The sequence below is a fragment of the Sesamum indicum genome, linkage group LG10 (genome assembly GCF_026168435.1).
Source record: "Sesamum indicum cultivar Baizhima isolate 11 linkage group LG10, ASM2616843v1, whole genome shotgun sequence".
Lineage (NCBI taxonomy): Eukaryota > Viridiplantae > Streptophyta > Magnoliopsida > Lamiales > Pedaliaceae > Sesamum > Sesamum indicum.
In genome coordinates, this window is record NC_142666.1 from 16,204,014 (window position 1) to 16,227,152 (window position 23,139).

At 35.5% G+C, this 23,139-nt stretch overlaps 2 protein-coding genes across 3 annotated transcripts; both read right to left on the reverse strand.

Annotated features, from left to right (window-relative positions):
• Positions 1 to 1,071: 1,071 nt before the first annotated feature.
• Positions 1,072 to 5,830, reverse strand: LOC105171962 (selenoprotein family protein). Its single transcript, XM_011093250.3, has 4 exons — positions 5,531 to 5,830; positions 2,409 to 2,467; positions 1,649 to 1,830; positions 1,072 to 1,406 (listed from the first exon to the last, which is right to left on the reverse strand). Exons 1-4 carry the CDS (start codon positions 5,694 to 5,696, stop codon positions 1,334 to 1,336), a joined length of 480 nt encoding a protein of 159 aa, XP_011091552.1. The 5' UTR covers positions 5,697 to 5,830; the 3' UTR covers positions 1,072 to 1,333.
• Positions 5,831 to 9,267: 3,437 nt separating this feature from the next.
• On the reverse strand, positions 9,268 to 11,270 carry LOC105171961 (uncharacterized). Of its 2 annotated transcripts, XM_011093249.3 has the most exons (2): positions 11,044 to 11,268; positions 9,268 to 10,898 (listed from the first exon to the last, which is right to left on the reverse strand). In XM_011093249.3, the coding sequence occupies exon 2, from the start codon at positions 10,895 to 10,897 to the stop codon at positions 9,365 to 9,367; it is 1,533 nt and encodes a 510-aa protein (XP_011091551.1). In that variant the 5' UTR covers position 10,898; positions 11,044 to 11,268; the 3' UTR covers positions 9,268 to 9,364. The 2 variants fall into 2 exon arrangements, with proteins under 2 accessions (XP_011091551.1, XP_011091550.1); XM_011093248.3 differs by having other exon boundaries at positions 9,268 to 11,270.
• Between the last annotated feature and the right edge of the window lie 11,869 nt (positions 11,271 to 23,139).

A 23,139-nucleotide genomic window follows, 5' to 3' on the forward strand; every position in this document is an offset into this window, starting at 1 on the left:
TTTATTAAACTATAAATATATAGTTGTTATTAATGCTAGCTTGCAATTGATAGCAACAAATATTATTAAAATTGAATACCGCAAAAAAAATAAAAAAAAAATAACTCATAGACAAAAATAAAAACAATAAAATCATACTTGTTCGCAAAAAATATGGCCTTATTTTTATACTCCAATAAAACCTAGAAATGTTTCAAATCAACCGCATTTTATTATTTGGCCATTAATTATCTTCTGTAATTAATAATGATCCCATTTGTTTACACAATTATAATACCTTTTCAGGACATCACATCACAAGAAGAGCTTATGACACAATATTTACATAATTACATATTTTTTTTGTAAATTTCTTAATATTTCAATAGTGAATATTGTTCTTGTTGGGAAGGCAACAGTATAAGATCCCTTTTCCCAGAGTTGCCTAGAATCGCAATAGGAGTATAAAGAAAAAAAAGAAAAAATTCAAGACCCTAAATCGTTGTTTTCAATTAAACATCAATGATATTATTTCTAGTATAAATTCAATCAAGGGTTTTCTTAGCCGGCAATGTTATTTTGCTTTGTAATGGAGATCAAAACAATGTTATAAGACATTGAACACAACGAAAAGTTGATGGCGAAATTATAAATAGAGAATTCGTGTAAGGAAAAGCCGATGAGAATGTGTCTTTTGAATTGATTCAGAAAGCAATTTTTATAAATTGACGTATTGTTTATTTTTCTGAAACAAAATTCCTTGTTATTGACCACTTTTATATCTTTGTAAGTACAAAATTTTTCTAACAAATGTTCCTTGTAATTGGCCAATTTTATATCTTCGAATAACAAATTTTGCAACCAATACTTCCTGTAATTGTCAAGTTTTATATCTTTGAAGAACAATTTTCTAACCAGTAAATTAACAAATTTTATATCTTCGAATTCAACACTTTTTCCCCACAATTTCCTAAATATCAGTGTAAAAATTACATTAAATTTACACTTTTTTTTTTCGGCACAGTCAAATTAGTTATATAATTATTGCAGTGGGGGACTATTTTTGCCAAATTATAGATCTGGATAAGTGAATATTTAACCAAAAAGAATTTATAAGCCATTTGAAATACGACGTTCAGTGAAATGCTGACATAAAACAATGGCCACGAGCTTGTTCTCGACATAAACAGATTATTTCGTTAAGAGAAGGGGGTTTTAGGACCAGCAATATTCACTACAGAAAGGTCTCCTGTCTTCTGTTAATCATCTGCTCGTTCGTTTAAAATGGTATCAATTAACAATAACATCCAAGCAGAATTCCGTCGATCACTAGTTGCCAGAAAATGATCAAACGTTAGATTTCTGATGATGGTTTAACCTTCTCCTTTAGGAAGTGCAGTATGTGTTCCCGTTTCCAGTTATCAACTCTGCATAACACCAACAAAATTCGAATATAAGTGAATAGTCATGGACCAGTAACTTAAATTAGGAATTGAAGCAAGGACAAGAAAGAAATAAAGACGCTGCTCATTTTCCTCCCAAAACTCGTTGCTTAAACTCTATAAGCAGCCGCACGAGAATCAATTGATTTATACTGAGCTAATAAAGAAACTTTCTATATAATAATGTTCTGGGACAAGCTTGTTGAATAATACAATAGTAAGCTCACCTAATGGTTTCCTTCAGTTGCCCATCTTCATCCAACATGATCAACTTTGGTGGAGAATTATAGGCATATTGTACACGGACTGTTGGGAATTTATCCTTCTCTTCCTCGATAAAGCCAACTAGTTCAGGATAGAAAACCAGTTTCCTCATGCAAACCTCTAAAATTGCACCAGAATATATAACCTGCAACCCAGTGAAACAAAATCCAGTGTTTATTCCTAAAGTAAATATATGGAAAACAGTATAATGCGCAGAGGGACAGGGAAGCAAGACATCGATTTATAACTAATAGCTATATACTTCTCTGCCCAGCAATATATTCATTGTAAAGAGGGCAAACAAATCTGAGAAGCAGTGTATTGTGTCTGAGGAAACAGACAGCACGATGACACTTTAGGAGACATGGATCCTATGTTTGAACAGTAAAATGATTATTTTTAGTGTTTTCAATTCTTGTGAAAAGGCTTGTCAAAAAAAGCACATTATAAAACGACTAGTGAAAACCTGAAGTTTACTATGAGGAAAGCATGGAGGATGCATTACATAAGTTGAGCATATGAAAGAAGTTAACAAGAGTCACGACGCGTCAGGAGAAAATGACAAAATGTAGCAGAACAAAGACCAGGGAGGGGAAAAGAAATACACTCTGATTCACTTGCCCTTGCTTCTAAGATGTGAAAACCTTCCAACCCAATTATCAAAGGCTCCAACTGAAGCACAAAGATTATTATATATTGTAAATGAAGTCTCAATAGACATACCTTGCTCGTTGCATCATCAGAATCTTCAGCACAACACTTCAAACAATCAGATACCAGCTCTGTAGTCAATAGAAAATTGGTGCAAGAAAACGATCATTGCAATGCAGATAAGATCTAATAAGACATAAATGACTTTGTTTGATGAGTGAGAAAAAATAATTGTCAACATGTATTTTTCCATTATGGTGTTCTTCTTATCTTGTAAAGCATAACCATATTAAGAGAGCTCAAATCTACAATGAGAATAACCCTCATTAAGCAGACACATTGATTCCTATTAACCCTGTCATGAATTTAATCACAATTCAATCAATATGTACAGTTTTGCACAATTGTCCTGTCATTATCTTCAGATTCACTGTTTCCATACCAATATGCACTGTTTCAATTATGCAGTTTTTGTTTCTTGATTATTTGAGATCCTAAATCATCACCATGGCACAGAGCCTCCTTTTTCCTTTTTCTTTCCTTTCCTTTTTCCTTTTTTTTCTGAACTCCCGAATGCATTTTGGTTGAAACGTTCATCCATTTCTAGTAAGAAGTTTGACTTATCTTTGGGAAAAGGATACAAATCCTTTGGAGATTTTGTCCCCTGTCCAAAGTATCTTCTAAATGAGTCTACATTACTGTACTCCTTTATCTAGACATGGAGTACTTTTGGTTTGTATAACCAAGTAAATTCCAGGAAATAAGAAATTCAGTTAGTAAAATCTTCTCATTGGCAAGTCGCTTTTGTAGTCAATGGCGCGCCATGGCGTGAGGGGCATTCGCGGCCTACGGCACGCGCCTGGGCGCCATTCAGGTGTTGCCAAGTCACGCACGAGGCGCGCCTTTGTGAAAAAGGGCCTGGGCACCCTGGTCCCATCAAATAAAAAAAAAAACCCTAATAATTAAGGGAATTCCAGTAGAAATAAATAATCTGCTCTGCATGCATGAGTAACCTGATCATTCCTGCCTCTTCTTTCTTCGGTTTTTCATGCTAAGTCATAAAAATCATATTGGCGGATAACAAAGAAACTTCCTAATAAGACTTTAGGCACTACATTGTCTTGCTTCTCCAAGATGATGGGCTTGAGAAGCAAGTGGGGAAGCGAACTTCGAAAATTTGTAGAGAATGAGCTAGAATAACCCAACATCTGTTATCTACAAGAATACAAAACTGTGGCTGACCACCAAATAATCAAGTTAGAACAACACTTAAGCGTACATTGACATCTACTACAAGTTCATAAACTTAGAGCCCGTTTGGTTGTGTTTTCATTTTAGTTTCTAACAATTGTATTTGTGTAAAAATGCTTTATTGGTTTCTATGCGAAAACTGAGAATATGTTTGGATTAGTTATTTCTAAATATAGGTATATAGGTGTGAGAATTAAGAATATAGGTATATGTATTTTTGATGTGATAGAAATTAATTATGAGGGTCGACCAAAATGGTTGGGAGAGAAAGCAATTTTATTTGATTTGAAACAAAAAAAGACATGCTGACAAGATAAGACAAGTATGACCAACTCATGTGACTTATAATTTCAAAAAATTCAAAATAAAATAAGAATGCATTCTCAATGAAAATGGCTTGACCAAACAAAATCCCAACTACCCAAATAGTGAAAAGTGAAAATACTCTCATTGAAAACACAACCAAACGAGCTCTTAGTTTCCAAATACAAATCCTCTGTCTTAAGCACCCTCTAAAATCCTCGGAAACCAAGATTGACCAAGACCAGCTATTTTTTCCAATAGTTTATTTTTTAAAGACATTGAATAAACATAGAAAGCATGTAGATTGGGATAGTATAATCAGATACTTGTTTGCAATTAACAGTAATACTAAACAAGGGGACTTGCAATTTCCCAGGCTGCTGCTTATGATGAAGATTATATCACATGTGCCTACTCCAATATTTATCTTCTTTTTTCTTCTTTTCCTCCTAAAGATAGCAGTAGCCGTTCACATCTGGCCCCTACGACCATAATCAGCAGGTTGTTTGCTTTCTTATTCCCCCTTCCTCCATTTCCTCCCAACACTTATCCACCACCACCCCCAAAAAACCCAGGCATCAACCAAGGGTCACCAACTCCGTCACAACAATCTACCCCTCTTCACTTCATCTTCTTTTCCTCTCCTAGTGACCTAGTCTCCTCTGACTCATTTTCTTCTTTTCCTCCCCTCTATCTCTTCGCCAGCCTTCCTCAAGTTCCTTGCATCACCACATTAACCACTGTTCAACACGCGTACCATGTCACTTGATCATCATTAAAGAACATGAACCATCACAACCATCATTTTACTTCTCGTAGTGATTTCAAAAATCAAAGAATCTTTAGATAAGTTTCCAATACAGTGCCACAATCACTTTGAGTTTCATTCATACTCACAAAATGTACCTGTCTAGACCCGTGACTTTTTTTTTTTTCCCTCTCAAACAAAAACACATCATTTTAAATAAAGCAAAGACATTCACAAGTTTCACAACTGGTCTTAACATATATTCACACCCCTTTAAATATGCAAAAAATCAAGTTCTTCAAAACACAAGTTACTAGCAGTAGAGCTCACAAACTAAATCAAATCATGAGGGCAAATGAGAAACGAACCAGGTCCATTGAAGAACTCTATAGCTGGAAAAATTATCACGCCCATTCATAAGATAAGGAGGCATCCTACACTGACTCTCATCATTCCTATTGCAACTGACACACAAGAATGTTAAATTACAGTCTCACAGAAGTTCTTTCTGCTGCTCACTCTATTCGGCATTAATTAGGAAAATGCATCAATACAATACTCGCAGATCGATTCCCCCATAACAAGTAAAAAGTATACCCAGAGAAGTACACACAACAACATAAAACTTCTAGGAATTACTTAGGCACCTAGTAAAAAAAACCCATTAACGCAGAGAAAGGAGCAAAAAAAAGAAAGAAAGAAAAAGCAGCCCGCATTTGTCACGCTCAAACCTAAAACAGCCAAAGAAAACGCAAATCATCACCCCAACTAAACAGAACCCAGAGGAAAAAGAAACACTTTAGAAGCATAAATGAAAGAAAAATTCAATCTGTAGATGACACGGGATCTATGAACAAGAAAACGACCACAGATCCAATAAACACAGAAATACCTTGATCTTTGATGTATTCAGCGAAGGTGTGGCAGTCGGAGCAAAGAGCGAGGCCAGTGAACCCTAATTTCTCGCATTCTTTAGTGCTGAGTTTCTGCTCCGCTTCACAGAAACAAAGAATCAGCCACAATAGAATTAATGGGAGAGCAAAGTTTAAGGAACTCATTCTGCTCCTAATACTCAGTCTCGGAGTGCAAAAGGCTATGGAGACGTATATGATAAGTGAGACTGTAGGCCTGTGGGCTTTCGTGGGAGAAGAGCAAGAAGCAGGAGGGAGAAGATTGCAATTTAGTCAGCGTACTTTGTAATATTAGTCTCATGTCATTTAAAATTAATCGAAAAATTTGCAATTTAGTCCTTATAGTTTGTAATATTAATTCCATATTTTTTAAAATTAGTCGCATCATCTAAATTTTACAATATTTGGGACTAATGTTATAATATTTTTGTAAAGTGTGAAATTAATATCATAATATTTTTTTAAAGTGGAACTAATATTTCAATAATAAAATCAATGTTGTAATATTTTTCTTTAAATGAGACTAATATTAATTATTTTAAAATATAAAACTAATATTTTAAATCATCCTATATATTGGAACCGTAATAATTTTCTGAAGAAGAAGGTGCACGTGAAGATTGATCGAAATATCAAAATAAGGGATTAAATGAATTTACTCCAACGTCAAATTTAAAAAAAATTATAAATCGGTTATGAAAAAAATTTAAAAAAAACATATAAAAATAATGTAGAAAACCTCTAGACAGAGAGACAACATCATTATTTTTTAAATGTTAGGGGGATTTTTAGCAATTTTCTTGTAGTGGGGCTTTTGAATTTTTCTAATTTCACATGAGGTAATTTAATTCTCAAAATAAGGGGTGGTTGGGGTTAAATTTATTAAAAAAAATCTTATAAGTTTGTAAATTTTTTTAAGATGTTATTTTTTAAGTTTATAAAATAGTAAATTTTATTTTAAAAATAAAACTTTGAACTATTTGGAGGAAATTATATTACAGATTTTATAAGATGTTTGAAATTACAAATAAATAATTAATTTGTAAAAAATTGTTAAGATTTTAAAATAAGTTTGGAGCTTGTTATTTGTTAAAAGAATTTATAAACTCCTAATTATATCTCATTTTTAAAATTGATATATTCTTTTTTTCTGAAAAAATTATCGATGCCTCGTGACATTTTATAAGCTTTAAAGCATCTTGTAAGATATTTAAAAACTTTATAAACTCACACAAACACTCTCTTACTCTTATAGTGATTAAAAGAGAAAATTAAAGATGGTATATGTGTAATTTGTGATGTTCTTTATAATAATGTGAAAATATGTATAGAGATAAATTGGGATGTGTTTGGTGTTTGTTTATGGAGGCATATGATTTCCACTTTGTTAATATTAAATGTAAAAGTGAGAAAATATATGCAGTATTATATAAATATTTGATGATGGGAATTTATGATGATAGGTGGTTGGTTTTGAATTAATGAATATTAAAAATCAAGAATGTATATATAGGGAAGAAGTTATAAAAACCAATGAAATGAATTATGTGTTCGGTCCAAATTAGAAAAGTAACAATTCTGAATTATTGTTATGAATAATTGCAGCTACACTCCCCTCCCTCGAGGTTTAATATAATCACACGTAGAGTTTCTGTGGTTTGGAAAATTACATCTAACATTTTTTAAATTTGCTTCTGAATAACAAATAAGTCCCTCCGTTAGACAAAATTCACCAAATTTACTGATATTAATAAAAAAAAGTCAGAAAAAAATTTATATTAACCCTTGATTGACTTATTACAGCTGACTTATTATAGGTTAAATAATTTTTTTTATAATCAAATTAACATTATATGTATTGACACGTTAATGCATATGAGGAGGTATATTTTCATCGTTATAAGGGTAGTTTAGTTCGAAAAAAATTATTTGACCTGCAATAAGTCAGGAATCAGTCAATAGAGGGTACATAGCAATTTTCATTCAATTTTTTGTTAGTATTAATAAGTTCAGTGGATTTTAACTAACAAAGGAATTTATTTGTTAGACGGAAGCAAATATAAGGAGTGCTAGATGTAATTTTCAAATCATAGGGAGCCTACGTGTAATTATGTCAAATCTCAAAAAAAAAATGTAATTATACCTTATTATTAAGATCTATCAATGACTTTCTAGTTTGTTTAATTAGTATAGAATTTGTGCCTTGCATGTAAAATATGTGCATCATATACAAAATTTAGTTGTCGACATATTTTTAGTATAGAATGAGTCAATCATCGGCTTTGGTATTTTATCGAATGAAAAGGGTGTTTTCAATTAATTAAGAATTTCAATTTTGAAATATATCATGATCATTTAATAAGAAGGGTTTCCATTTTGTCAAATGAATAATATGAAAACCTATGTATGCTAACAACCGATTGCAAAATTGATTATTCGAATATTTCGGTTCAGAAATGTAGATTCCAAACCTATGAATAGAGATATTTACGAAATCCACACACACAGAAAAAGAAAGTGTGTTAGATAAATATAAAACCAACTTCGATAAAAAAAGAAGTGACTTCAATTAAAAAAAAGGGGGGGGGGGGGTAAGTCTTTTTATTTGATATAAATAAATGCACTCGTGGTGCAATAATTTTTAAAAAAAAATAAATATTATTAAAATATAATATGATATATTAAACACGAGCTATTTAAATATTAATCATGAAAATGTTAAAATAATGGGAACCTCGCTAAGTTAAGTGAAAGATTTCGAAAACCAGAAGATATTTGTAAAATATAAAAACAAAAATGAAATACAGTGACATGCTTCCATGAATACAATTTCTGGGCCTTTGAATAAATATAAAAAGATTTACTCTTGAAACTACTTATAAAAATTTGAATTTTGCGAATAAAGTTTAGCTCTGACGAAATTGTGGCCCTATAACTTTAGAGTTCATAGATTTGAACCCCCCTTATGCATGTAATATTGTTTTTATTAATAGTAAGTATTGTTTCTAATGTAATAAAAGTATTAGTTAGATATTAATATCCGATAAAAATAATTGTAATTAATTTATTTCAATTAATAATAGTTCATCACTCTTATTTAAAGAAAAATAAATTTCAATCTTATGCAAGCACTCGTAAGAATGGACTGTATATATGAACTATAAAAAGAATATTGTAAAAGAAGTAAAAGTATTTAGGACATTTTGTTGGGCTCTGAAATGGCTTTGTTACAAGTTTTATACAACATCCGACTGTCTACTCCATTTTTTAACTATATTGTTGAACAACTTGAGCATTACTTACATGCTAATCTCAAGATATTGGTAACTAATGAATACTTAAACAGGCTTGTCATGTTAATCTCTAAAAAAAGATCAAACTGAAACAAAAACAAGAATTACTAAAAGCTTTTAAAAAAAAAACAAAAGTTAGGGCCATAATTTCCAATGTATCAAGCAGTGGTAAGCAAGTTCCATCAAACAATCATCATAATTCTCCAACATAAATGTTTGGACAAGGCACCATTTGAGAAGATGTAGGCACCTGGAAACACTTTACTAGGTGGAAGGTGCATCAGGAACCAAGTCTCTGTTTCAAGTGTGATTGCATGGTGAACCCAATCAATGCTCTTGAGATTTTGATCACTGGGCACATATTTCTCTCAGGACGAGACTGATGTGCCACTGAACTTGAGATGGAGATACAATTAACACCTCCAAACAGTTTCATTTGACTGTAGAGTTCAAACATAAAATTTGATGAATAAAATTGAACATGCTGTAGCATACATGAGACGTTAGCACTTATCAGTACTTTCAGAGGAATACTTGATGAAGCAACATAGATACAGTAGTTGCATCGGGTGAGAATCCTTGTCTATACATTTCATCCAAGAATGTCTTTGCCTCGCCCAGCAACTTTCCTTTAAGCAGACCCTGGATACAGACGTTATATGTTACACTATCAGGTGTACAACCACTTTTTTCCATTTCCACAAGCAAACATCTTGCCTCCTCTATGTGTCCTTCTTGATATAGTGAACCAATAATGGTTGTATATAACTGAATATTAGGTTGCAAACCTTTGGAAGGAAGCTTGTTAAAAAGATCTCTTGCAATCTCAAGTTTTCCATCCTTGCACAATCCATGGATGAGTGTACTGTATGTGATTACATTAGGATAAACACCTTGTTCTTCCATTATGTGTAGGAAAGAAAATGCTTCATCAATCTGCTTGTTCATGCACAAGCCATTCAGTAAGGTATTGTAAGTCATTACATCGGGAATTAGTTGCCGGGCGTGCATATCTTTGAAAAGCTTCAATCCATCAGCACATCTACCTGCACAGAATAATCCTTGTAGCATGGTGGTATAGGTAACTACATCATAATCTAACCCTTTACGAGGAACTTCGAGGAAAAGGCCCCAAGCTTCGTCTACCCTTCCCTTCTTGCAATATCCATTGATCAAGCTACTATAGCTGATGATAGAAGGCTTCAAACCTTTACCTGGCATGGAGTCAAATACTTGTCTTGCTTTATCAATTTGCCCAACCAGGCTGTAAACATCTATGAGAGTAGTGTACGTGACAACATCAAGAGAAATGTTTCTTTGCATCATAATTTCAACAACATCCTCAGCTTCTTTGACCAGTCCTTCCTTGCAAAATGCATCCACCAATATATTAAAAGTAATCACATCTAGATATATCTTGTGATCCACCATTTCATGGATTAAATCTTTCACATCTTTCCATCTACCCAAATTGCACAAGCCCTGAACTATAGAAGCGTACGTTACAATGTCGGGTGATATGCCCTTGTCAATCATTTTGGCTAGGAGCTGGAGCGCCTCATCAACCCTTCGATCCTTACACAAACTGTCAATCACTGTGTTATAAGAATAAACATTAGGTTTGAAGCTTGTCTTTTCAAATAATCCAAGCAAATCATATGCAGTGAGAGTGTGTCCAGCTTTGCACAGCCCATTCATCACAGTAAGAATCGTGACTTCATTAGGCTCACACAGTTTCAGAGTTAACAACTTTTTAAACAATCTTTCTGCCTCCATGACCTTATCATCTAAAAACAGCCCTTTTATGAGCGTGCTGAAAGTAGTGACATCTGGCTCGTAACCGCGCTTGAAGAAACTGCCCAAGATAGCAAATCCCAAGTCTACTCGATTGAGAAGGCAATAGCAATTAATTGCGATATTCATTGTCACCTGGTCGATTGGGATATCCAATTGACGCATTTCGTCGAATAAATTATGGGCAACAGCGTATTTTTTCATCTTGACAATAGAGGTCAATAGTTTATTGAAATCAACAACACGAGGCTGCGGGCGCATTCTGAGCATTTCACGAAACAAGAAAACAGCATCATCTACTTCATGAATACAACTGAAATCTATTCTGGGCCTTGGAGAAAAAGGCCAATTCTTATGGCTGAGATCATGAAAAGATGAAAGAAAAGAGAGTGGATGAGTGGAAGTACCTCTTTTCTTTGCAGCAAATCCTCTACGAATGAGAGCCATTATAGAAACTCTCATCTTCTTAGAGTGGGAAATGTTTCAAAATCAGAACAGAGTGAAGACTGAAGAGAGTGCCGCTTTTGCCTATGCTCTTTAGCTACGTATGTGAAGAGTAAAAACTTAAGAACAGAGCGAAGACTTAAAGAGCAGGTGATAGAAAAATGAAAATCAACAGAGACAGCGACTTCAGGCAATCTCTTCTTTGGCGCAATTCTCGAGTTATTTATTAAAATATTGTAAGAAAAAACAAAAATTGCAACTTAACACAAAATGAGTACAGTCGGAACGAGTCCGAGTCCTTTATCATAATATTATAAAAAAAAAAAAAAAACAGTCGCAACTATACCCCAAAATGGGTATCGTTGCAAAAATAAGCACTAACGACTCTCCACTTCTTTTAATTTATTTTTTTTTTGAAAAAAAATGTGCCCAAATTGTCAGTAGCACTAATGACTTGGACACAACTTTTTATTTTTATTTTTAATTTGTTAATCTATATTTATGTTATACTTAATAATAATAATAATTGGTTCATTCAAAAAATACAAGGGTCGAATGGATATGGACTATATTCAAAGTTTGAACCGAAGCGAATACTAATTTTGAAGGAGCGATTTGCAAAAAAGGCGTTAGCATTCCGATGCCTAAGTTAATATCAAATTTAGAAGAAAATAATTATAAGAAATAAAATATAATGAGAAATCATGATAGAATAAGCAATTACGCGAGAAAAATCGTGCTAAGAGTGCAATTCGAATGCTAATGTAAGAGTAGAGAGTGATTTTCCAGATTCTTGAGGGATTTCTGATAGAGAGGTTGAATGTGTCTCTATTTGTGGATTGAAGGTGTTCCTCTCGTGGGGCTTGAAGGCATCCCTATTAGTGGATAGAAGGTGTCCCTCTCGTGGGGTTTGAGGTGTCCCTGTTGAGGGGACTGAAGGTATCACTCTCGTGGGGCTTGAATCTTATTGAGGGGACTGAATGTGTCCATCTCGTGGGACTTGAAGACGTGCGTGTCCATAGACTGAAGGTGTCCTTCTCGTGGGGCTTGAAGGTGTCCTTGTTGGAGGACTAAAGGGGTCCCTATCGTGGGGCTGAAGGGATCCCTATTGGAGATTGAAGAGGTCCTTGTTGAGAAGTGCTTAAATGAGAAATTGAAATAAGACAAAGGATTTCGTGAATAAAATATGGCAAAAACACGAATGGAGAGCTGCGGCAAAATAACAAGACAGTTTCCAGCTTCTTGAAGGGTCTGTCTGTTAAGGTATGCTACCTGTATTTATGGAGAAGGAGTCCCTCTTTGCATGAACTTTGGGGCGACCTGCTTATCCGAGAAAGAAGGCGAAAGTCCGGGGATAACGCACGATCTTATCTCCTCATTGACTTAAGTGTATGTTTATTTTAATAAATATGATAATTAACTTAAATATCTTCTTTCAATAGTATATATTATTTGGTATAATTTAAAAGGTTAATTAAGAAGAAATTGACAATTAGTTATTTAAAATTATATTAAACTACAATAGAAAAAATACAAGTCTGAAGTTTTATGCATTTATAAATAAATTAAATAAAATAAAATAAACTTCTACAAGTTTTAGTTTATTTTATATTTTTAATGAAATCATATTTGAAGAAATAAATTTTAAATTACTATTCAACACTGTTTCATAGATTTCCTTATGATATATCTTTCCTTTCTATGTAGATATCATTACAAAAGCATAGATTTCCTTTCCTTTCCTTATGATATATCATTATAAAAGCATAGATTTCCTTTTATGATATATCTTTCCTTTCTATGCTGAAAAAGATAATATTTATCAAGTATATATATATATATATATATATATATATTATACATTAAAATATTAAACATACGTTTGCTTTTGCATATGTTACTAAAGGAACTTGTAGTTTTTGTTATTTTTTCTTAAAGAAAAGTAATTTTCAAATAAATACTTGCAATGGTCTTAGTCATGGCCAAGTATTTGTTATAGTTATTAGTAATGACAAAATCTTGCTATGATTTTAGTTATGGTAAATGTCATGGCCCCGTCTACTGAAACAATGATCAATAGCCGCTATATAGTTGTGACTTAATAATTGTTCACTATGATTTTTTATTGTACATATCGACCATAATAATTAGAAATGACCAAGATTCATGTTTTTTGTAGTAATGTCAACTAAAATTTTATAAGGATTAACAACATCATATAAATCAAAATATTAAAATTTTGTGTAGTCAAATTATAGGCTTTTTTTTTAGGATATAATTATTGATTGATGAAGAACACTCAAACTTGAGAAAAGTTAACATTTAATTGTCAAATTTAAGTTGAACTTGTACATAGCACAACCCATGACATACAGTCAAAAGTTTTAAGAATGAAGGAAGAATGATGTCATATGATAAATAGATTAGCATTTCAAGATTATATCATTTTTAGTTGCTTAAAATTCTTTTTAATTTGCTTCGAGTTTATTTGCATGCGCTTTTACTTTAATTTAGTTTTAGTTCATTTAATTGTTAAAGAATGTGTAAGAAGTTAAATAAGATGTAGTTACAAGAAAAATCTTAGTAAGAATTAACTACAATATGAAACGATGTTATTGTTGTAAAACAAATATTATTTTTAAAACAAAAATCAAAATTAACCACTTGAAATTGTGATAAAGAGCAAGTTTTTATCAAGTAAATTTTAGTTCACTTCTTCAAGAGTTGTTGGACTAAAAGAAAGAATAATTGCACTTTCGAACATATTAATAAGATAATTGATACTTGAGTTCAGATGCATGATTAGTTATATCTTTTCTTATCTGATTAGATATTTTCCAAAAGAAAAAAAGTGATGGGTTTGCCCCCACGAATTATGGCCCAAGAACAAGCAAGAGGGCCCAATACTTTCTCTCATTGGCACGACCATGCTGACAAAGGAAGCTTGCTTCATATAGCCCAATGATTTTGGCCTAAACGCCAATAGCTGGCCCAGCTCCCGCACGCATGTCTCTCTCCTAAGCTTATGTGGCATACACCTGGACCTTCCACGTATGCTTTCTCGACTAGCATGGAGTACACATAGCAAGGAGGTTTTCCTCTGGAACTCAGACTCTTAAGTTCAGCAGACTCCTTATGGACTAGGAAGTCCTTCTCAGCATTGGACTCTCTTCCTAACTTAAATAATGATTCTAACAGCATGATCCCTAAAAAATAGGACTTGATCAAGCCTTATCCCAACTAATCTTATCCGTTCATCGCAATAGTCGATAGCCCGATCAGTTCCTTGAAGAAGGAGGTCACTCCTCTATAAATAGGGATCCCATCCCCAGGCGAGGGACACCTTCATGAGATGGAATTTTGACTGCTATTCTGCTATGCTTTTACTGTATTGACAAACACGATTTCTCTTTATTTTTCATCATCACCGCTTCATTTTCTTAGCGATTTTTATTATTTTGGATTATTATTCTTCCAATCCAATACTAAATTGGGCGTCGGAGTTCGAATATTTTGTTTTGCAGGTCTCTTCTTTCCGAATTCCTTCCTAGGAAATCTAGGCCCATCGCCCCAGTCTGAATTAATTGAACCTGTGCTAAAATCATACGTATCAATTGATGCTCTCTGTGGAAAATTTGAGTTAAAGGTGTGAGTTATTATGGAGATCCCCCAACAACCCCACTAATAAGCAAAAGACCATGTACCCCCAGCAGCAATCAACCTCTGCAGGTCGTTGCGTGAACTTCCCTAGTCCCGATTGGAAGAGGATCTGCCCAGCCTTGCCAGCACCGATGCCACCTCCTAGAGTGATAGACCCTTTGGTTGATCCTCCAAGACAAAGCACATCCTCAGATACCACTTTAGGAGAACTTTCTCCAGCCTTACTGGGCGCAATTCAGCAAGTGACCAGAGCAGCAATACGGAAACAAATGGTGGTACTGGTCCTTGCCCACACGACCCCCGTGGTGGAGGCAGACATCCCTGATGGAGGAGTAGGAGGAAATCAGCCAGAAGTAGATATTGCTATAACCAAAACCTCATCAGTTGGGATACCAAGGCTCGTTCCAACAGCTCCCTATGAGGTTCCCAAACAATGAATAGCTCAATTGGAATGCCTTTAGAAGGACCTTCAAGATGTACAACACCAGATAGCAAGTCCCCAGAAGATAAGCAGCAGGGTGTTCCACTCACAGAAGCAGTGATGGTGGATCAACTCTCAGGGAAATGTCGTACTCCTACTATTGCTGAATATGATGGGATGATGGACCCTCAAGAGCATCTCTCCTGTTTTGAGAAAGCGGACCTATTGCACCAGTACACGGATGGAATCAAGTGTTGCATTTTCATCACTACCCTCGACAAGGCTGCACAACAATGATTTGACCAATTGCCCGTTGGAGCAATAGGAAGTTTTCAAGAGTTTCTATCTCTTTTCCTGCACTAATTTTCCAGCAGTGGGAACCTCCGAAAGACGGAGCTCAGCCTTTTTGTCGTATGCTAAAAGGACAATGAGACTTTGAGAGAATATTTGTAAAGGTTCAACATGGTGGCTTTGGAAGTACCCTCTGCTACTCAAAAGGTAAAGGCCAATGTTTTTTCTCAAGGGCTCCTAGATGACGACTTCTTCAAGTCCCTGACCAAATATCCTTTTTCTAAATTTGACGCCTTCCTAGCCCGTGCGGCCAAATATATCAATATGGAGGACGCCTAAACTGCCAAGAAGAAAATTCGTGGTGAGAAGAAGAAAGAAGTTCGAGAGGAGGCCCCCTTTAAGAAACCTCGCACTGATTTTAGGGATAAGAAGGCGCTCTTTCAGAGGGTAAATACAGTTTACACCCCTTTAACAGTGCTTATTACCTAAGCCCTCATGGCGGTCGAAGGAAAAGGTTTGTTAACTCGTCCCCGATCGTGGAGAGAGCAACCTTAACGTCACAAGTCCAACAAATTCTGCCTTTTTCATAATGATTACGACCGCACCATCGAAGAGTGTCAGTACCTAAAGAATGAAATCGAAAGACTTATCCGAAATGGATATCTGTTGGAATATGTTTGTTGGGAAAAATCCTGAGGAACAGCACCATACGTCAAAAGAAATAAATAAGGGGAAAGAAGTGAAAGTTTCTTCTCCAGAATCCTCACCAAATGAAGAACGTAAGAATATTTTGGATCCAAACTGAGATTGACAAACTATTCCCAGCAGGCCCTATTGAAGAGATATAATTTTCTGAATGGTTATCTAACGTGGTGTTGGTGCCTAAGCCAGGGGGAAAATGACGAAGGTGCATTAACTTCAGGGACCTTAATAAGGCATGCCCCTAAGGATTTTTATCCTCTCCCTCTAATTGATTAATTGGTAAACTCTATGTCTTGATGTGGGCTTTTGAGCATGATGGATACATCACAAGGGTACGACCAAATAATGCTCGCTCCAGAAGATCGCAAGAGAATCAGCTTCATCACATCCCCTGGCACATTCTGTACGTGGCTATGCCGTTCGGTCTAAAAAATACTGGACCAATATTTGAAAGAAAAAACTTTCGTCCCCAAATTGGAAGGAATGTGAAAGTATATGTAGATGATATGCTTGTGAAAAGCATGAAACCTAAGAATCATGTGGCGGACTTGGAGGAAACATTCGCCGTTTTGAGAAATTATCAATTAAAGCTCAATTCGGAAAAATGCGCTTTTGTAGTGAAAGGAAGACGCTTTCTAAGATTTATGGTACCCAAAGAGGAATCGAAGCTAACCCTCTCAAGGGCATCTTAGATGTGAAGGTACCTTCTAACATTAATGAAGTACAAAGGCTAATTGGAAGGATTGCAGTAATCAGCCGTTTCATCTCCAAATCGACATAAAAAAACCTACCATTTTTCAAAGTCCTTCGAAAGGCAAAAAATTTTGATTGGGACAACTCGTGTCAACAAGCTTTTGAAGAACTCAAGCAATATTTAGCAAGGCTCCCTCTACTCGTGAAATCGACCCCGGGAAATACCCTCTATGTATATCTATCAGTCACTCCTCAAGCGATCAACTCTGCCTCATTCGTGAGGATAAGGGGAAACAAATGTCAATCTATACGTCAGCAAGGTGCTCAACGAAGCAGAAGGACGATACACCCTCATCAAAAATATGGTTCTCGCATTAGTCGTAACCACTAGAAAGCTACGTCCATACTTCCTCCCACATCCTATTGGGGTGAAAACTGACTTGTCTCTGAAGCAAACACTGGGTAAACCAAATACCTCAGTACGATTCATGAAGTGCTCGGTAGAATTGAGTAAGTACGATATCTCCTATCTACCTCGAACTACTATTAAAGCCCAAGCCTTTACTGATTCCATCTCCGAGATCACAAGGACACTTGAAGAGAGTATCCCCCAGGCTGAGAAATGGCTATTGCATATGGATGGGTCATCCATGATTTAAGGTAGTGGTGCAGGTATAGTCATCACCTCACCCTAAGAAGAAGACTTGGAGTTTGCCGTTAAGTTTGGATTTAAGGCCTCCACGAACAAGGCGGAATACGAAGCACTCGTGATAGGACTCGAAATGGCGCATGAAGTAGAAGCTAGGAATTTAATAGCCTATTCAGATTCGCAATTGATAGTCAAGCAAGTAAAGGGCTCATATGAAACAAAGGAAAAAAAAACATGATCCAATATCTGCAACAGATAGCAGAACTAAAAATGGGATTTTAAAGTTTTCAAATTATACAAATTCCAAGAGAAGAAAATGTTAAGGTTGACTGCCTCTCCAAATTAGCCAGCGCTCCAGAAGATTGTAGAACAATACATATTACCATACAGTACCTCATCAAACTAAGAACTTCAATTTATATCCAACCCATATCCTCTACGGAGCATTGGAGTGCTCTTGTTATCCGGTCGCTTGAAGAGGGGCGCCTTCCCGAAAACAGGTGCGAAGCAGCTAGACTTAAAGCCCGAAATGCTCGGTTCTTACTGCAAGGAGGAGTTCTTACAAGAAATCCTTTACACATCATCTACTTCGATGTATGTCCCAATCAGAAGGAGTGCATATCCTGAAAGAAATACATAGTGGCTGCTATGGAGCGCATGCAGGAACGTGGGTTCTCGCCAACAAAGCATTGCGAGCAGGCTACTTCTGGCCCTCCATGAAACAAGACGCAAAGAAACTAGTGATTAAATAAGAGAAATGCCAGAAGCACTCTTCCCTCATATATCAATCGACGTAGCCCCTTACAACCATGATATCGTCGTGTCCTTTTGCACAATGGGGGTAGATATCGTACGTCCTTTCCCCCTAGCTCCTGGCTAAAGAAAATTCCTCTTAGTGGCTATTGACTACTTTACCAAGTAGGTGGAAGTTGAGCCATTCGCTCGCATCACAGAAATAGAGGTAATGAAATTTATATGGAAGAACATCATCTGTCGCTTTGGCTTTGGGCTCCCACGAGAAATAATCTCAGACAATGATCGATAATTACAAGGGTATAAAATACAAGACTGGTGTAAATGATGATGTATAAAAAAGAGATTTACATCAGTAGCACACCCCCAGACCAATGGTCAAGTAGAGGTCACCAGCCAAATCCTCGTTCAAGGAATCAAGAGATGATTGGAGCGAATGGGTGGAAATTGGACAGAAGAATTAACTATTGTCCTATAGGTATATCGTACAACCCCTCGAGGATCTACTGGAGAAAGTCCCTTCACCATGATGTATAGAACAGAAGCAATCATTCCAGCTGAATTGGGGTATCCCCCCCCATAGAATTCTACATTTGTCTTAAGAAAACAATACGGAATTGTTGAAAGAAAATTTGGACCTTACTGAAGAATTGAGAGAAAAAGGCTTTCATCCGCATTCAAAGATATAAGAACACAATGATCAGTGCCCACAACAGGAGAGTAAAAACATGAAATTTTCAAGTGGGAGACCTCGTACTAAGAAGAGTGGATACATTGAAACCAATGGAAAAATTAGACCCCACTTGGGAAGGACCCTTTAAAGTCACAACAGTGATAGGTCCAGGAGCATATGAGCTTGAAGACCTTGAAGGACGCCCACTATCTCATCCTTGAAACATTTATAACCTCAAGAAATATTATGCATGAAGAAGGACACATCCATCATATTCGAAGCATCCACTAATAAGTCCTCCTGCAGGACTCCCTCTAAAAATATATTCCCGAAGGACATCCACTAATAAAGTCCTCCAAACGAACTCCCTCTAAAAATATTTTCCTAAAGGACATCCAATAATAAGTCGTTCGAAAGGACTCCTTCAAAAAATGTCCCCCTAAAGGACATCTTCCCATAAGCCTTTCCAAAGGATTCCCTCTACAGAGCCAGCATCAGCAGACATTAAAGGTCCCTATTTCTCCTTGAAAAGATATGCAATTCTTGAAGCGAGGCATAAAAAAAATATAGGAATAAACCCTGCCAAAACTCATGCAGGCCTCCATCCTTGAAGGAGCCTGCGGAACTCCCCTTTTAAGCTCTCGTATACCTTCGATTCATTACTTCTTACACAAATATAATTCATGATGTAATGTTTAAATACCCAAATGCAAGAAAAGTTAGGAAGGCATCCCTCAAGAAAAGTTAGGAAGGCATCCCTCAAGAAAAGTAAAAAGAATCCTTTGCCAAGAAAGCTTGAGAAGGCATCCCTCAAGAAATCCGAAGGGAACCCCTCACATCAACAAAAACTTGAAAGCTCCATCACACCAAGGAAACAGTACCAATCTAACAACAAACACAGAATTAAGGATTAAAGGCATCGCATTTCAACCCTGGCCTAAAGCCGTGGCCAAAGGTAAGTAAAAAAAATAGCATGTGAGCAAAGGTATTTCATGACGGAATGCAAAGCATAACATCTCCATATGCAGAAAAAACTAGAAAATCTATTTTAAATAAGTAAAAAGGAGCCTGGCCTAAAAGCATGGTCAGGCCCGGAAGAAAAAACATCCATCAGATTGTTTCATCTCCCTACCATAAGGAGTCCCCCTAGGAGATCGAGAAGGAGGAGTCCCTCCAGCTTGAACTCTCGAAGCATGATCTCACATCAGCTTACTGAACATGATATTATCTGATTCAAGGAAAAATAGTCCATGTCATAATTCGAGATAAACACAATGATGAAGGGTAAAAGATAGAATAAAAATACCTAGGGAGTCCCCCAAGGATTCCACCCAGAGACTTAAGCCAAAGTAGGGGAGGGGGTATAGATGATGAAGGCAGGAGAAATGTGATACTTTCGTATCAACTGATCTATCCCCGAAGTTTTGAGGATAGAAGATCCCCACTCCAAAAGTGAAGGAGAGATCTCCCTTTCCTCTTCCCTAGGAGAAGAACCCTCTCTTTCCTTCCCTCCCGCTTCGGGGTCCACATCCTCCTTGTCAATAAGATGGCGGGCCGCCACAATTGCTTGGCGGAGACTCCTCCTCCGACCATGAGGGAAACTGGGTGGGAAACCGCCTATCTCCCTCGAGGTGGCCTCCGAGGGATAATCTCTGCATAGATCTCACCCATGAAGCGAATCGATACATCAGAAGAGGACATGTTTGCACAGAAAATACTCAGAAAATTTTTTAAAGAGAAGTGGTAGGATACTTACAGAATCTTTGAAGGTAAAAGCCCTTGATGCTCCAAGAAAAATGAAAGAAGAAGAAGTAAGAGAATGTTATCTGCTTAAAGACGTGGTGAGGAAGTTAAAGACACGCCCATGTAACCGTCTGTGATAGAGTGGTTCCGTAACTGCTCCTACGCATGTTGGTGGCAGTTATCACCGCTCGACAATCAAGGAGGCTAAGCTCAGGCTTAGCCATCATTCCCTCTTCTGGTATTGGCAAAGCACAGTACTCGAGTGCAGATATTCGAAACGACGCTTACAGGCGGTAGAAAAGAATAGAGAAGGATGTCGCGTCGAGGTATGCCTCCTCAACTGATAAAAAGGATTCCCTCCTGATGGAAGAAGACAAGGACCCTTACTCTAAGAAGGAGTTGGAGGTGTCCCTCCTTCTTAGAGTGGGGGGACTAGATGATGGGTATGACCCAACAAATTATGGTCCAAGAACAAGCTAGAGGGCCCAATACTTTTTCTCATGGGTACAACTATGCTGATGAAGGAAGCCCACTTCATACAGCCTAATGAAAGCAAACACCAATAGTTGGCCCAGCTCTCGCCCACATGTCTCTCTCCTAAGCCTACGTGGCATACAATTGGACTCTCCACTTATGCTCTCTCGACCAGCATGGAGTACGCGTGGCAAGAAGGTTTCCTCAGGAACTCGGACTCTTAAGTTCAGCAGACTCCTTGTGGACTAGGAGTCATCCTCGGCATTGGACTGTCTTCCTCACTTAAATAATGATTCTAACATCATAATCCCTAAAATATAGGACTTGATCAGGCCTTATCCGAACTAATCTAATCTGTTCATCTCAATAGTAGGTAGTCTGATTAGTTCCTTGAAGGAGGACACTCTTCTATAAATAGGGATCCCATCCCCAAGCGGGGGGACACCTTCATTACACAAAAATTTGGCTACTATTCTACTACACTTTTACTGCATTGACAAACATGATTTCTCTTTATTTTTTATCATCATGCTTCATTCTCTTAATGCTTTTTATTATTTTAGATTGTTATTCTTCAAATCTAAGAATAATTTGGGTGTTGGAGTGCTAACATTTTGTTTTGCATGTCTCTTCTTTCCAAATTTCTTCCTAGACAATCCAGGCCCATCACCCTAATCCGAATCCATTAGACCTGTACTAAAATCATACGCATCGAAAAGTACTACAAAAATTTGCATTTTTGACTCACAACTTTCTTATAGGAGTTCGAATTTAAAAATAATGAGAATATATAATAGAAGAACTGTTAACTAATTAGAAAATAGTTTAATTTGATCGTAAAAGAACCTACAAAATTAATTTGATTGCGTAAAATCTGAAAGTAAAGTCAAGTGGAAGACATAAATTTTCTTATGTATTTAAGGACAATTACTGAATATTGTTGAAATTAAGATAATATTAGTGCTTGGTTTATTAAGTTATTAAATTGACTTCAAATATGCAAATTATAACATGAATTTAACTAGTAAGAGATAAAGAAACACCAACATATTATTAAGTGTCCCAAAAAAAGATAATAAATTTGGTTGCAAAATGTATATAATTTACCAGAACCTACACCATTCAAAAAAATCTGCAATGAAATTATCTATTCAATAAGAGCATTTCATAAAAAATCTTAATAGTTGAAATTATTATAGGACATTATAATTACTATTAATACATAATAACTAATTATTATTAATTATATTTATCAGAACATTTCATAATTTGTAATATGTTTATAATTTTCATAATATATTGTCAAAAATTTAAGAAAATGTAAACTAAATGTTAATTGCTATGGATTATTTCACTTTTCATACCCAATGTATACCTCTTTTTCAATTTTAGTACTTCAGGTTTTCAAGTCATCATACTTAGTATCCAGAAACTTTAGTTTTCATCCACCTGAGTACCCTCCGTTAAGTTGACCATTAAAACTAACAATCAACTCAATTTTTGAGGAAAAATTAGGTGGGAATTTGTCCATGTAAGGGCATGTTTCGCTTCCAGTTTATTCAAAACACAAAAAAGCTCTATTTTAATTCTTTTCAATTTTAATTTCTTAATTGAGGACAATAATTTTTTAGAAAACAAAATACATATTTGATCCAATTTCTATAATAAAATACCAATTTTACTGGAAAAAGCACTTTTTTTTTCTTTTTTCTTTTTGTTTGCACACAACGAAAATGTTGTCATACTCTATTTATCAAGAATTTATGCTATAATTTTTCATAATTTTAATTGGGAGAAAATATTTGAATTGGTATTACCCTAATAATTTGAATTAGTATTTTCTAATAGAAATTGGGTTATTTTTTCTAAACATTATTCTCCTCAATTAAAAAATTGAAATTAAAATAAAAATTTTTGGTCTATTGAATAAATAATATGCCCTTATATAGACAAGATCCTGCCTAATTTTCCCTTCAAAATTGAGTTGACTGTATGTTTTA

Coding starts and splice junctions, on each gene's coding strand:
- LOC105171962 (XM_011093250.3), bottom strand. CDS start 5,696: ATGAGTTCCTTAAACTTTGCTCTCCCATTAATTCTATTGTGGCTGATT. Junction 1,831..2,408: donor CTGATGATGCAACGAGCAAG/GTATGTCTATTG, acceptor ACTGGGTTGCAG/GTTATATATTCTGGTGCAAT. Junction 1,407..1,648: donor CAACTGAAGGAAACCATTAG/GTGAGCTTACTA, acceptor GGTGTTATGCAG/AGTTGATAACTGGAAACGGG.
- LOC105171961 (XM_011093248.3), bottom strand. CDS start 11,098: ATGAGAGTTTCTATAATGGCTCTCATTCGTAGAGGATTTGCTGCAAAG.